The sequence below is a fragment of the Hyla sarda genome, chromosome 7, assembly GCF_029499605.1.
Source record: "Hyla sarda isolate aHylSar1 chromosome 7, aHylSar1.hap1, whole genome shotgun sequence".
In the NCBI taxonomy this organism is placed as follows: Eukaryota; Metazoa; Chordata; class Amphibia; order Anura; family Hylidae; genus Hyla; species Hyla sarda.
In genome coordinates, this window is record NC_079195.1 from 143003132 (window position 1) to 143017269 (window position 14138).

General features: G+C 45.6%; 1 protein-coding gene across 2 annotated transcripts in view; it reads right to left on the reverse strand.

The window, feature by feature from the left end:
• Window positions 1–2368: 2368 nt before the first annotated feature.
• Window positions 2369–14138, reverse strand: part of C7H10orf53 (chromosome 7 C10orf53 homolog) — an 87210-nt gene continuing 75440 nt past the window's right edge. The window contains exons 4-6 of one of the 2 annotated variants that reach the window (XR_008846158.1): window positions 12266–12350; window positions 4382–4501; window positions 2535–2551 (exon numbers count right to left, since the gene is read on the reverse strand). Coding sequence is in view for 1 of the 2 variants with exons in the window: in XM_056529633.1 (XP_056385608.1) it covers window positions 2487–2551; window positions 4382–4501 (185 nt within the window). In the remaining variant the exon portion in view is untranslated. Of the gene's footprint in view, window positions 2552–4381; window positions 4502–12265; window positions 12351–14138 lie in introns of both variants that reach the window. The other variant, XM_056529633.1, reaches the window with a different exon arrangement.

The window sequence follows — 14138 nt, forward strand, 5'->3', positions numbered from 1 at the left end:
TATTCTTGATTAACCCCTTTAAGGCCAGGAGTTAACTGGTATAGGCCACTGAGCTCTAATGGCATGCAATAAAGTAGCCTGGCAACTCAATGCAACTGACAAATGAATTCTCGAGAGATGTTCCTACCCGATGTTAGAAAGTTTCCCCTGCCAGCCCTATAAGCAGTCCCCTAGTACAATCTGCTGGCTGTAGTCATGCCTCCTCATCATGATTGGCGTGACTACACAGCTCGTGTTATTGCTCTGCTCCGTCTTCTTGGGGAGCAGAGCGAAGACGAAGGTCACGCTTAGTGGGGTAATTACAGTGCAGCAGATGGGACTAGGCGAGTATAACTCCCCTCCTGAGGGACACTACATTGGGCAGGAATGTCTCCCGGGGATTGGGAGGAAGAAGATTTTACCATAAATAACGCGTTGCCACACGTTATATATGGTAAAATCTGATTACCAATTCCCTATATGAATCTTATAAAGATAATTAAGAAAATCACAAACATTGCCTTAACTACACCTTTTCTAAAGTAAGTTATTTACTTTGCTTTATAAAGAAAAGTTTGGAGTAAGATTATTTGCTGTATACTGCTGTTTGAACTAATCTGTAATACATAGTAGGAGAAACCTTGTCACATCAACAAGTTTTTATAGGGTAATTACTTTGTGGAGGCTTTAAATAATCACCAGCAAGAAAAAATACATGAAAGTTACATTTTCCTGCTGGAAAAAAGAAATGTGAAGAATATGTTTAATAAAACTTTGTGTTACAAGCTGACAAATTGTAAATTACTCTGAAGAAAATGTGCTTTATATTGTATTGTGCTGCTGAGACAATGTTAATTATGCCCTTACCCTGGAATCAGGATTTCAGACGCTAAAGGCATTGTAAATCTTGTTGTGTCTTGATATCATTTGTTTATGTGGGGGAAAGATATAGGATCACAAACTTTACTAAATAATTGGGTCATTTTCACATGCGGCAATCCAAATGTTTATTTTTTTTGTAAAATGGGAAAAAGTGGGGCTTTTATATAACATATCTCATTAGATTGCACTGACTGTACAATGCTGTGCTATTGCATAGCACTGTGCAACCACAGATTGGTAATCTACGGGTACAGCCTGGCGATAGCAACCCCTGCTTTTTAGTCCCTAAATGCTCCATGGTGTACATGTATGCCCTGATGAGTTTAGCACTCAGACGGATCCCTCCAAGGAACAGCCCAGGATAAAAGCAGCGTACAAGACTTCAAAGGTAAAATGGTTTATTTACCCGGCATGCAACGCGTTTCGCTGGATAACCAGCTTCATCTGGCATCTGTAGCCTGATGAAGCTGGTTGTCCAGCGAAACGCGTTGCATGCCGGGTAAATAAACCATTTTACCTTTGAAGTCTTGTGCGCTGCTTTTATCCTGGGCTGTTCCTTGGAGGGATCCGTCTGAGTGCTTCACCTGTGTTGCCAGGAGCGGCTGCCGTTCTTCGCCCATTGAAGGGTTATCCCACGCTTTCACCATAGTTGTACTTGGTCGCAGTACAACTATACTCGGTGTGCATTTTTGCTTGTTTTCCATCTCCTCTTTATAATACGTTATCACACTAGGAGCGCTCTCCTTGTCTGTATTTGCTGATGAGTTTAGGACCAGGTGGTAAATGTGCGCTCTGTGTCATCTAGTGGTTAAAATACCCCTTAAAGTGAATGGCTGAGCGGCAATGAGGCGTATTGTCTGCAGTTCCGGGAAGTGCAGCACAGTAAACACTGGGCCCCAAGACAGTGGAGGCTGTGGGGAAGCAAATGAGGCCTGTGTGTCTTGGCTGGGATAAAATACTGGAAGTGTGGGTAGGACAAGCAAGGCTCTGTGCATGCCAATCAACCTGCTCATTTAATCGGGGGCGTGTCACAGAGCCTCGGAGCACAGAGCAGCCAGTTATCAACTCTGAGGGGTGAGGACGGACGTTCCCACATGAAATGCTCACTCCTCTTCAGTGAACTGTATGCAGTGTGAGCAACATAAACAAGAGAATTAGGAGCCATTGCGAGTAGGGTCACACAGCGCATACACAGCATATTTCACGCTGAGCAAAATCCGCTGCACATCACAAAATTGGTGTATTTTTCTCATATGAGCACACATACAAGGTTACCGGAGGCAACCCTGAGTGCACAATGAGGATTGGAGTGCAACACAGTTACATTGGAGCGCTGGCCTTGCCTCCAAACCTTACTGCACACACAGGGCTGCCTTTCTGTGATAAGAGAATATGCAGCATATTTCCTGCTGAATTAAATACGTTGTGTATGCGCTATGGGTGACCTGAAGTAAGAACACAAAGATTTAAGCACATGGACAGGATCTCCAGTTAAAGAGAGAGCCTGGAGAATTTATATTTTTTTATTTTTATTTTTTGTGAAATTTTTGCTGGATAAACAACCCCTTTAAGTTTACATGTAACCTAAACACAGAGTATAATATTCCAAATAAATGTAAAAATTTTTAATAGGCCTTTAGCACGGCATGTCTTGCTTCTTCACAAAGTGGGTCCAACTTGCCATCACCTCCTACAACACAATGAGAATGTTATGGATCAATCATGAGGCAATGTGTTTTCCATTCCATCCTATCATTGCTGTTTTCCTTACTCGATATATCATTGCTGTTTGCCTTACTCGATCTCTTTAATTTTCAGATTCCTTATATTGAGGCAAGTTCAGTTTTGCAACTTTGTTAGCACCAATAGCTATAGTTACAGTCTTAAAGGGAATGTATCGCCTATAATATTTTGTTCTTTTACTTACTATAACTATCCCATATATAGGGGATAACATGCTAAGATGGATATACCCTTAAACTGATAGGGTCTTTAAATGGGCACTGTCAGATTTAAAAAAACTTTTTATATGTTGTACATCTAGGCAAAACATTATCCTTTCTAATATAATTCATAAGAAAATTGTATTTCTTTTTTATAGAAGTGTATGGCTTATAAATAAAACACCACTAGGGGTCCCCATACAATCCAGAACATAATCCTGTCCAGCTGCAGTATCATTTTTGTTCAAGCTGAAGCACAGGAAGGGACAAAGTCCTGGAAGTGAGGGCGGGACCAGCACTCCTCTGTGGACACTCATATCACTGTCATATCAAACTCCAGTCTGAGAACAGAGAGGAGGGGGTTACAAAGCAGCCTGCAGTGATTGGATGAGAAGACCCAGCAAAGCACAGCAGACTCAAGGAGAAAGAGTCATGCAGAGTAAGGACACTCCCCCTCCAAAGCACAAAATGACAAAGCAAGTGAGCAACATATAGAAGTTATTTTTGAGAGAAATATAGGTGCTAGACATATAAAATTAATATGTGCATGATCCGGATTAGGTACTTAGTAACATATAAAAAAAAATTGTGGGATATGACAGGTACTTTTTAAATAAATGGGAAAAGTGACGTAAAAAAAAAATTTGGAAAATCAGAAGTATAAACATAGGATTATCAGTTTTCTTCAAAAGAGATTTCCAGTGACACAGAAAAAGATAAGGACAGAATGGGGGAGCATTAGGTAGACTAGATGAGCCAAATGGTTCTTATCGGTCGACACAATAAATGTTTGTTATGTATTGTCAAAAAATGTATTAAATTAATTACATAAAACAAAACTAGGATAGGATTTGCCATAGGGGGACATAAAATATGCTGGCTATATAACAAACATGCCTCAAATAACCTTGTTCCTAGTTTTGTTTACAAGTTGCTTTCTGGTTTCTACCTGCCTGTCCTTGAACTCTGCTTCTGCTTAGCCTTCCTGGGTACCACTTTCCTGCCTTTGTTTATCCAGTGTCTACATCTAACAGTAATGTGACTCACATTCCTGCGCTGCTGCTGGTGACCCACATTTACCTCCTGCTGCCAGTGACCCATGTTCCTGTCCTGCTCCACTGTCTGTTTCCCTGGTGTTTCTGCTTCTGTCTATCCTGAAATACTTGTTTTGTTCAGCTGCATACTGGTTGCTATTCTGGGGACCATGACATTCTGATACTTTTCCTTAGTATCGCAGTGCAGCATATTTGGCACTGCGGATATGCTGCCAGCAGTCAGAGTGACGGCAGAGCAAGCTCCCTGTAGCTCCCAGGGAGCTCGCTTTGCTGTCACTGTGTGACAGCCAGCAACGCATCCACAGTGTCGAATATGGTGCGGATGCACTGTGTGTGATCCTACCCTTACTGTCTCCCAGTATGATCAGTGCCAAACTGGTAGCAGTATACCAGGCAAGTTACTTGGATGCAAAAATAAGATTGTTATCACAATAATTTATGTCTAGTAAACATGTGGTCAGTCTGTACCCTAAATCATCATTAATGTTATTTCATAGGTTGGTAAAATTCTAATTTGCTTACCAAAGTCAAGTTCCTTGATATTACACTGAAATATAATCTCTCCATTCACCATAAGTTCCACAGTGTCCCGATCTAGTATTTCTTCCAAGACAACTTTGTGTCCATCTGAGACCAGAACAGCTGTAATGTATAATTTAGAAACAAAAAGAAAAGCAATTGGTAAGGAGATGCATATATATTAATTTACATACAGAATTGTACAATCAGTATCTTACATTTTTACTAAGAAATATACTAGGCAAAAGCTAGTCCTTGACACCAATGAAATAAAACACTTCTGCATCATGACTACCGTAAGAAGTCAATAAAAAGAAGCCCAACTACATCTAAATTGTGACTATGCCAGTGACCACTAAACTGTGCCCAGGGCAAGGTGGGTAGCTTATACAGCCCGGCTAAGGGTGCATTCACAGCACGTATTTGCAATACTGTTCCCGTATGAGGTTTTTGAGGAAAACGGATTTCTCAAAACTTTACCAAACTGTATCAAAACGAGTGTACAAATTTTGACTCGTATACGGTTAAAAAACATATATGGTTTGAAAAATGATGTCCGGTTGCATTTGTTTTTAAAGAAAAAAAAAAAACAGTAAAATCTCCCTTAGTGGAAACCTCCTAATAGGGGACACCTCCCAATAGTGGACAGTTTTTAATTCCCCGGCAGAGTCCCATGAGACTTAATGTATTTGTACCCTCCAAATAGAGGACATTCCAAACAGCAGACGCGGACACACCCGAAAGGGGACAAAACACTCCCAATAGGGGACAACCAGGCTTATGTGCCAGCCCTACCTTGTACACAGGGCCGCCGTTAGGGGGTACAGCCAATACCCCAGTATGGGGTCCAGGCCCCCGCTGCACTCCTTCCTGCAGAAGCCCAATGTTTAATCTGTGGTCTCCTGTACGTCCGCCAGCCACATCACTCACCCCCCCGAATCACTTTATTCCTCTGTGCCAAATCATCCCCACCTATATTACCCCCTGTGCCATTTCCTCTTGATCCCCCCTCCCCGTGCTATTTAATTCCCCCCTTTATTGCCCTTTGTGCAAATTCATCACCCCCTCTGCCATTTTATTGCCCCTTTATCCCCCTGTGACACTTCTTAAAGAGGAGGCATGATGAATTTACACAGAGGGTAATGAAGGGGGAATGAAATGGCATGGGGAGGGGGGATCAAGGGGAAGTGATGTGGCACAGGGGGTGGGGATAATTTGGCACAAGGCACGAAGGATAATATAGCACAGGTAATAAAGGGGGTGAAATGATACAGGGGAGGGATAATGTTAGATTAAACGGTAGCGAGAGATTGTACTGTAATATTGCTTTTTATTGTGCTTTATAGGTAATTACACTCTGCAGTGAGTACAGTACAGTATTCCCTCATTTATGAAGAATTCTGAGCCTTTTCCCAATAGGCGACATTTCTCAATAATGAACACTTTTTTATTCCCCATGAGTGTCCGCTATTGGGAGATTCTACTGTATACGCTTTTAACTTTTCTCTCCATTATGAACAAAGTTTCACTTGTTTGATTGAAATTCCAAGAAAAAAACTGTGCAAAGTTAAAAACTGTATGGTGCAAACTGGATGGAACCATACGCACATATGGTTCTCTACGGTTCCCATTGACTCCCAAGTTATAAAAAAAAAACATATACGGTTTCAATACGGTTTTTCACCCGGACCAAAAACCGTGGTAGGCTACGGCTTTGAGTACAGGAAAAAAATGGACAAAACCGTACAAGATGCAACTGCATGCATCGTTTGGCATGCGGTTTTTAAAGGAGAGTCAATGCATACGGTTTTCAATATGGTTCAATACGGTTTTCAAATTGAAAATGTATACGGGAACTGTATTGCAAAAAATGTGGTGTGAATGCACCCTAAGGCACGCAAAATAATTAAATTAGCAATTCAGCAGTTGGAGGCAGGTAAGGTGACCCTCCACCGCCATTTTAGAGCCCCCTGAGCTAACTGGCATGTGGCATTTAATATTTTAGATTAGGGATCGACCGATTATCGGTTTGGCCAATATTATCGGCCGATATTCATAATTTTGGATGTTATTGGTATCGGCAATTACCTTGCTGATAATCCGATAATGCCTGGCCCCGAGCCCACCACCACCTCCTGCCTCCCCCCAATCACCCCCCCCCACCGCAACGCACCAAGACCGCCGCCGCTGACCCATTGCCTCCTCCATCCCCATTGCCTCCCCCATCCTGCGCTGCGCAATGACGAGTGACGTCCTCAACGCGATGTCACCGTCAGTGCGCACAGTGACAGCTCAGGACGCCGCCGGAGCCAGAAGTAGTGCGTACCCCGGGAACAGGAAATTATAAAACCGGGGATGAGGGAGGCAATGGGGCAGCGTGGTGGTTGGACTAAGGACCGGCAGGAGGAGAGAAGCGGGTGGCGGCGGTCTCTGGACAGAGGATAGGTAGGGGGGTGGGGGGGGGGGGTCAGCGGCAGTGGTAGGACTCAGGAGGACCCCAGGATAGGCAGGGGGAGAGAAGCGGGTGGCGGTGGCAGTCTCTGGGGTGGGGGGTGGGGGGTTGGTGAAATAGCCGTTAACTTATACCAGAATATCAGTATAAGTTATTGGCTATCGGCCTTAACCTCCACAGATTATCGGTATTGGCCCTAAAAAATCAATATCGGTCGATCCCTATTTTAGATGCTGTGATTGGTATCAAGTCGTCTAAAGGTGAATGTCCAGCAACTGATAGTTCTCCTGTGCTCCATAGGCAATTAATGCTACAGGGTGTACATTTATGCCCTGCCAGTGTATTTGTATGTGAATGAGATTTGGTACATGTACTGATATATAGAGGCCGCAAAAAGTTAATAGTGGAAACATTTTTAATGAAACCCAATCACAAAAATGCTTTTTAGCTAAATAAAAAAAGTTCACAATTTATTAAAAAGCTAAAAATAAAAATACCACCTAAAAGGTGTCCATTGTCCTAAACCTCTTTTACCCCTTAACCTTTTAAAGGTGCTCAGCAGTCACTGAATATCAAGTGGGTTCAGGAGCTGAGCCTGCTCTATATTTGCATCAGGTGTTAGCTGCATCTTACAACAGACCTCGGATCGGATCAAAAAGTTATCAGCACTTGAATGGTACCAATAAAACTCAGCATACAAAAAAGTAAAAAAAAGTTATAGGGGGTCAGAATTTTTATTTTTATTTATGCCTTTGGGACATAGGGGAAGATTTATTAAAACCTGTCCAGAGGAAAAGTTGCCCATAGTAATCAATCAGCTTGCTTCTTAAATTCTTTAGAAAGGCCTCTGTAAAATGAAAGAAGCGATCTGATTGGTTGCTATGGGCAACTTTTCCTCTGGACAGGTTTTGATAAATCTCCCCCGTAGGGCCTACATATACGCCCTAGTCCAGCTCTTGATGTTTGAAAAGCACTCAGGAGCTAAGTCCCCCTAAGCATTTTTATCGATACCACTTTTGCGTATATGCGACTTTTTAATGACTTTTTATTTAATTTTGGGGGAAATGTGAGGTGACAAAAAAGAAGCAATATTGTATTTATTTATTTATTTTTTTACACATGTACGCCGTTCACTGTTTGGGATAATTAACATCCCATTTTGATAGTTCAGACATTTAAGCATGCGGCAATACCAAATATGTTTTTTTTTTTTTTTTTTATTCAAACAAAAATGTTTATTATTGTAAAAAATAAACAGCATGAGTCTATATGAGAGATACAGCATTGGTAAGTACAACATAGCAGTAATGTCGAGCCTTAGCATACCTCAATAACAGTAAAGCATAAAACATAGAAAACACATCAGAATTACTAAGAGTATTAAACTGTCTTCAAAAAACATCGGGGTTAGGTTGGTCAACCTCAATAATTACATTATTAATACTATATCTAATGAGCCATCATAACTCAGAGAATGACAAAAACATCAAAAAAGTATAAGGGAAAAAGGGGGGGGAGGGGGTCAGAGAAGTAGCAGAGCAGGGGGCAAGCAGGGGAGGAACAAACAAACATTAAGAGTAGGGTTGTAGAGAGCAGGGCACTCACCGCAAACGGAGACAATCACCACAGCCCCACGACTCCAGCCTCAGCACTCAAAGGAAACCTCAGTTTTGGGAGGAAGGCAATCTCACATCTCATAAACTATCCCTAGCTGTGTAGAGGGGAGTGTCAATGAAGGCTAGCCAGGGCTGCCAGATTGATATGTAAATTTCCAGTCTTCCATATGAGTCTGCCATCAACTCCTCCATCCGGCACAAGAAGAGAACTTCCTTGTACCATTCCGAGATGGTCGGAGGGAGGGGACTATTCCAGTGTCTGGGGATAACCGTTCTCGCTGCCATTAATAGGAAGTGTGCTAATCTCCCAGAGGGGGTCTTTCTGGAAACCGGTATGATGGACAACAGAAGAGCTTTAGGGTCATTCGGATGTCACACCAGAGATATGAGTTATGCGAGACAACACCACTTCCCAAAACCCAGACAGCGCAGGGCACGACCACCAAATGTGGGTTATCGTCCCATGGGGGGCACCACATTGCCAGCACAAGTCCGGCACGGATGGGAAAATGTGGTGCAAAGTGGAGAGAACTCTATGCCAACGAGACAACTTGTAATTGGTCTCTACAGGAGATGGACAGGCGATGGCACATAGTAAATGCGGTAGTCCAGTCAGTGGGTGCATAGGACGTGTGTAGCTCTGACTGCCAGTCCGCAACAAACCGGGGAAGAGACTGGGCTGCTTCCTCTAACAACAGAGACCGGCCTGACCGGAGCGGAGTCAGAAGTACACATCTTTTCTAGGGGCGATAGCGGTCTAGCCAACTGTAGGCCCTGTCCTGTGGTCTTTATGAAGGGGTCCAGTTGCAAGTATTGCATATATGTGAGTGGCGTACGGGTGGGTGTTGGTCGGTGTAAGGTCGTATCAGTGTACCGTTTATAAAGGTGTTCAACGGTAGAAGTACATCCCCCGATCTCCCCAGAAACTCGGTGCACTGTAAACCAGGTCAGAAAAGCGGGTTAACCAGGACAGGTGTCAGGGGCCCATTAGGTTCTATCAATCCACGTCCAGCAACGTATCGGCGATAGGCCGTGATCAGTTCTCTAGTCACCCAAGGCAGGTCCCAAAGAGCTCTCTGTGGGACAGCTCCCCGGGGAAGCCACGGGAATGAAGTGATGAGCCCACTCACCCCAATCTTGACCCCAAAACCACCTCTTGGATTCGCGACCGTGGAAGAAATCCAAAAGCCTTGCCAGTGTAGCCGCGATATGGTATGCTTTGCAGTCCGGGACCTCCAAGCCTGCTTACTCCTGACCAGAATCTGCCGGCCCATATGAATGTTCTGAATAAGCTTTCTAATTTCTTAAAGAAGGAGAGTGGGAGTGCTATTGGAACCGTCTGGAATAAGTAAAACAGTCTCGGGAGCACATTCATTTTTGGATGTTCGCTCTTCCTAACGAGGAGAAGGTCCCCTTAGTCCATTTACGTAGGTATCTGTCAATTGATGACACTAGGGGTTGAAAGTTTAGGTCAAAGCTATCGGAAAGGTTCGCCGGCACATGAACCCCAGGATATTTGATAGACACGGGATTCCATCGGAAAGGGTGATCACGCTGAAGTTGGTCCACCACCTCCCCCGGAAGCGTGACATTAAGGGCCACACTTTTGGAATAGTTAATCTTGTGGTTGCTAAAGTGGGAGTATAGGGTGATGGCCTGTAGTATGGCGGGCAGGGATGATCGCGGTGACGTGACATATAAAAGCAGGTCGTCTGCAAACGCTGAACAGACATGACGCTCTCCCCCCTGCTGGAACCCTAAAATAGCTGGATCAGCCCTGAAAGCATTCAGTAAGTGTTCCATGCACAAAACGTACAGCAGGGGGGGGGGGGGCTGAGCGGGCATCCCTGCCTCGTTCCGTTTCGGATCTGAATCTGGAAGAGAGTGAGCCGTTGACCCTAACTCTCGCCTGGGGGTCAGTGTATAGCGCAGAAATGCGTCCCATCATAGCAGGGCCCAGACCAATCTGCGAGAGGGTAGCCCTCATGAACCCCCAGTTCAAAAGCCTTCTCGGCATCGAGCGACAACAGCATCAATGGATGATGGCTGGCCCTGGCCTGATGTATGATGGAAAATGCTCTTATGGTGTTATCTCGTGTCTCTCTTGATTTGACAAAGCCAGATTGGTCAGGGTGGATCAGGGGTCCAAGAACATCGGCCAAGTGGTCCGCCAACGTCTTAGCGAACAACTTGGTATCGACGTTCAGCAAGGAAATGGGGCGGTAACTTGCGCACAGATTCGGGTCCCTGCCTTCTTTGGGTATCACAGTGATGTGAGCAGTCAATGAGCCAGGGGGAAAAGCAGAGTCTCGGGAAATGTTGTTGAAGGCACCACACAGAAGAGGGAGCAGGTAACCCCTCAGGGTCTTGTAGAACTTGGCGGTGTAACCGTCCGGAACCGGGCTTTTACCCACTGGCAAATTGGATATGGTTGCGGCCAGCTCCTCCACCGTGAACGGGGCCTCCAAGAACTCAACGTCAACATAGGTCAAGCTAGGAAGGGCTGTACTGGTTAAGTAATCAGTGAGAGAAAGTGGGGGTGAAGAGGAGGGAAAGGTCGGGGAAGGAGAGGGAAGGTTGAACAGGTCAGTATAATACCGTTCAAAAGCAGTCAGAATCTCCTTCGTAAGGAATGTTTTCCCCCCTTGAGGAGTGGTGATAGAGGGGACGTATAAACGCCTGTCTCCTATCCCTAAGCGCTCTGGCTAAATATTTCCCGGGTTTGTTTCCCCACTCATAAAATGCCCTAGAGCAATGCTGTCGGTAGTACTTGTAGCTATCGTTCAGCAAGGTGCATATGTCATGTCGGGTTTTGATCAGGGCTCACAGAGTAGATTCCTGCTGGGACCGTTTATGTTGGGCTTCTAGGGACGCTAGGGAGTCGAGCAGCCATTTCAGTTTGTCCGACTTTGCTTTTTTGAGGCGAGAGCCGTGTCTAATCAACACCCCTCGCAGTACACATTTAAGCGCTTCCCACTTAGTGGCAAGTGGCGTGTCGTCCTCTACATGATCAGTCAGGAAGTGGGCTATAGTAGACTTAAGGTCGGCCAGGCAGAGCGAGTCCAATAGCAGGGACTCGTTTATTCTCCAGTTAAACTGGGGTCCACTGAGGGAGGGGACTAAGACTGTGCAGTGGACCGGTGCGTGATCGGACAGGAATAGGTTCCCAATTTGAGAAGAGGATAATCTAGACAAGTAAAAATGAGGTAGGAAAATGTAGTCCAGTCGGCTGTAGAAGATATGTCGGCTAGAATAGTTTGTGTAGTCCCTGTCGTTAGCATGTTGTAGTCTCCACATGTCACACAGCTGTAAGGAGTGCAAGAGTTTCTTAAGTTTGCTGAGCTGACAGTATGAAATAGCTGAATGCCGCACGGAGGTGTCCATCAGTGGGTGTAAAGCCAGATTTAAGTCGCCCCCCAGAATGAGCATGCCTTGAGTGAAGGAGGATAAGTCCTCCAGTGTCTTCAACAAGAACGGAATCTGTAGACTGTTCGGGGCGTATACCGTCGCCACAGTCACCACCTGGTCCAAGATCGTCCCCTTGACGAACAGATAGCGAGCATCTGTGTAGGATTTAACATCCAAAACGCTGGAGGGTAGGGTACGAAGGAAACCAATTGAGACCCCCTTCGAGCGTGGTTCAGAATTTGTGCTGTGGAACCAGGTGGTGAAATAGCGGCCGAGACGCTCAGGTGTGTGACCTGTCTTGAAGTGTGTTTCTTGTAAGCACAGGATTTTAGTATGTTGTTTGTGTAAGTGGTAAAGGATCTTGGACCGCTTCTCTGGGATGTTAAAGCCCTGAACATTTAATGTGGTTACCTTCATATCCGTCATGGTGTCTGTGGTAGAGGAATCCGGTGGAAGAGGCTTGGAGCACGTGAGCTGGCAGAGAGCTCCGAGTCTCCTAGTGAAGGGGGGAGAAACACACATAATGGGAGAAAAAATTAGTCAAAAGGAAAAGAAAAAAGAAATAGAAAACAAGAAATAAAAAAGCAAGTACACTTGCATAATTCTCTAACTGCAGAACAGGTCTTCTGCCAAAAAAGGTGTATGCAAACTACACCTACCCTATTGGGGGGGGAACAGAATAAGGCTAAGTCAATCAAATACAGTAAGGAACAATCAGACTAATGAGTAGAGCAAGTCCATCTTCCCGTGGCCTTTAATAACCAGGAAGTAAACCAGCAGCTCCTTATTGGGCTGTTAACAAAACAAAGATGTGGGGAAGTGCATGTAACCAGGTCATATGGGCACTAAAGAACATTAGGGGTCACTGGGGGGGGGGGGGGGAAGGGGAATGAGAACGGCTTAACCTCTGTTCAGGTCCTGGACCAATTGGGCCCGTGTTAGGCTCCAGGATCATGAAGCAAATGAAGAGCAGGAGAGAAAGTCAATATGGAGGCAAGAGAGTGTATCTGTTGTGAAGTGTCGATCAAGGCTGTACACCATTATCCTTCGGTCTGGTCATCTGCCGCCTCTGTCTCTGAGGGAGTGGCTCTCCGTTCGCTGGTCTCCGATTAGAGGCTCTTTGTGATGCTCTCAACACTGGAGGAGGGGCATATGGGTCCCTCAAATAGGCAATCCAGTCCGGAAGCGATATATGTGGCAGCCCCAGAGTGTCAAGGAAGGACTGCAATTTTCCCGGGTGGCGTAGAGTAGCAGTGGAGTAGCCGGATGAGACATGTAGGGCAAATGGAAAGCCCCACCTGTATTGGATGTTGCGCTCCTGTAGTATCCGTAATAGTGGTCGCAGTAAGGCCCTCTGGCATAGAGTGCGCCGAGACAGATCTGGATATATTTGAAGAGTGGCGCACCTTCTGCATAGGTTGTTCCTTCACAGTATATTTATGAATAGGGCAAATGACATCGCGGGGGCCAGACGGGTCTGTACTGGGTGCTCTCTGTCGATCTCTATGTGGGTCTCAGGAGGGCGTCCCAGTAGTAAATTGAAAACACCAGTGATTGTAGCGTGTAAGTCAGGAGCTCTAGTGGCTTCTGGAAGGCCACGTATACGGACATTGTTTCTGCGGTTTCTGTTTTCAATGTCGTCCAAGTGATCCGCTAAGGCATGGTGGGTGGACGTTTGGGCATTTAAAGCTGTTTGCATTTCTTTCATGGAGACAATGATAGATTCTCGAAAGTCCTCTAGAACTAAGTCCGCCACATCCCGCTTGACAGGCTGCAGGTCTTGACACCATGCGAGCTTGAGATCAGAGGCCATGGCGGACATGTCGGACTTGGTAGGGAGCGGTGCCAGTAAAGCTTGCAATTTGGGGTGCCCCTTTAAAAGTGCAACAGCTTGAGCTGGTGGAGGGAGAGAGGATGCTATGTAGTCACTCTCTTAAGAGCCGCTGGTCCCCAGGTTAGACAGAGTCTCTGTGGGCCGTGGTCCCCTCTGCGGCCACAGATGAGGGGCCTGGTCCCCGATTGCAGTGTCCATATCATGGGCAGGGGAAGGAGTCATAAGTGGGAACGGGCGGTTGCAAAATCCCTGGGCTTCACGGGTCCCCTCCAGTGGCTCTGTAGAATGTGGTAGTTCTTGTAACATCTCCCCCTCAGAGGGGCATAGTTGGGGGGTGGGTGAGGGGGGTCCCTCCTGACTCCCAAATATGAATGGCAGACTAGATGTGGGAGAGTGACTTCTGTGGCTCTCCAGGGCGTGAGGGAGCTGTGGAGTCAGGGGCCGGTGTAG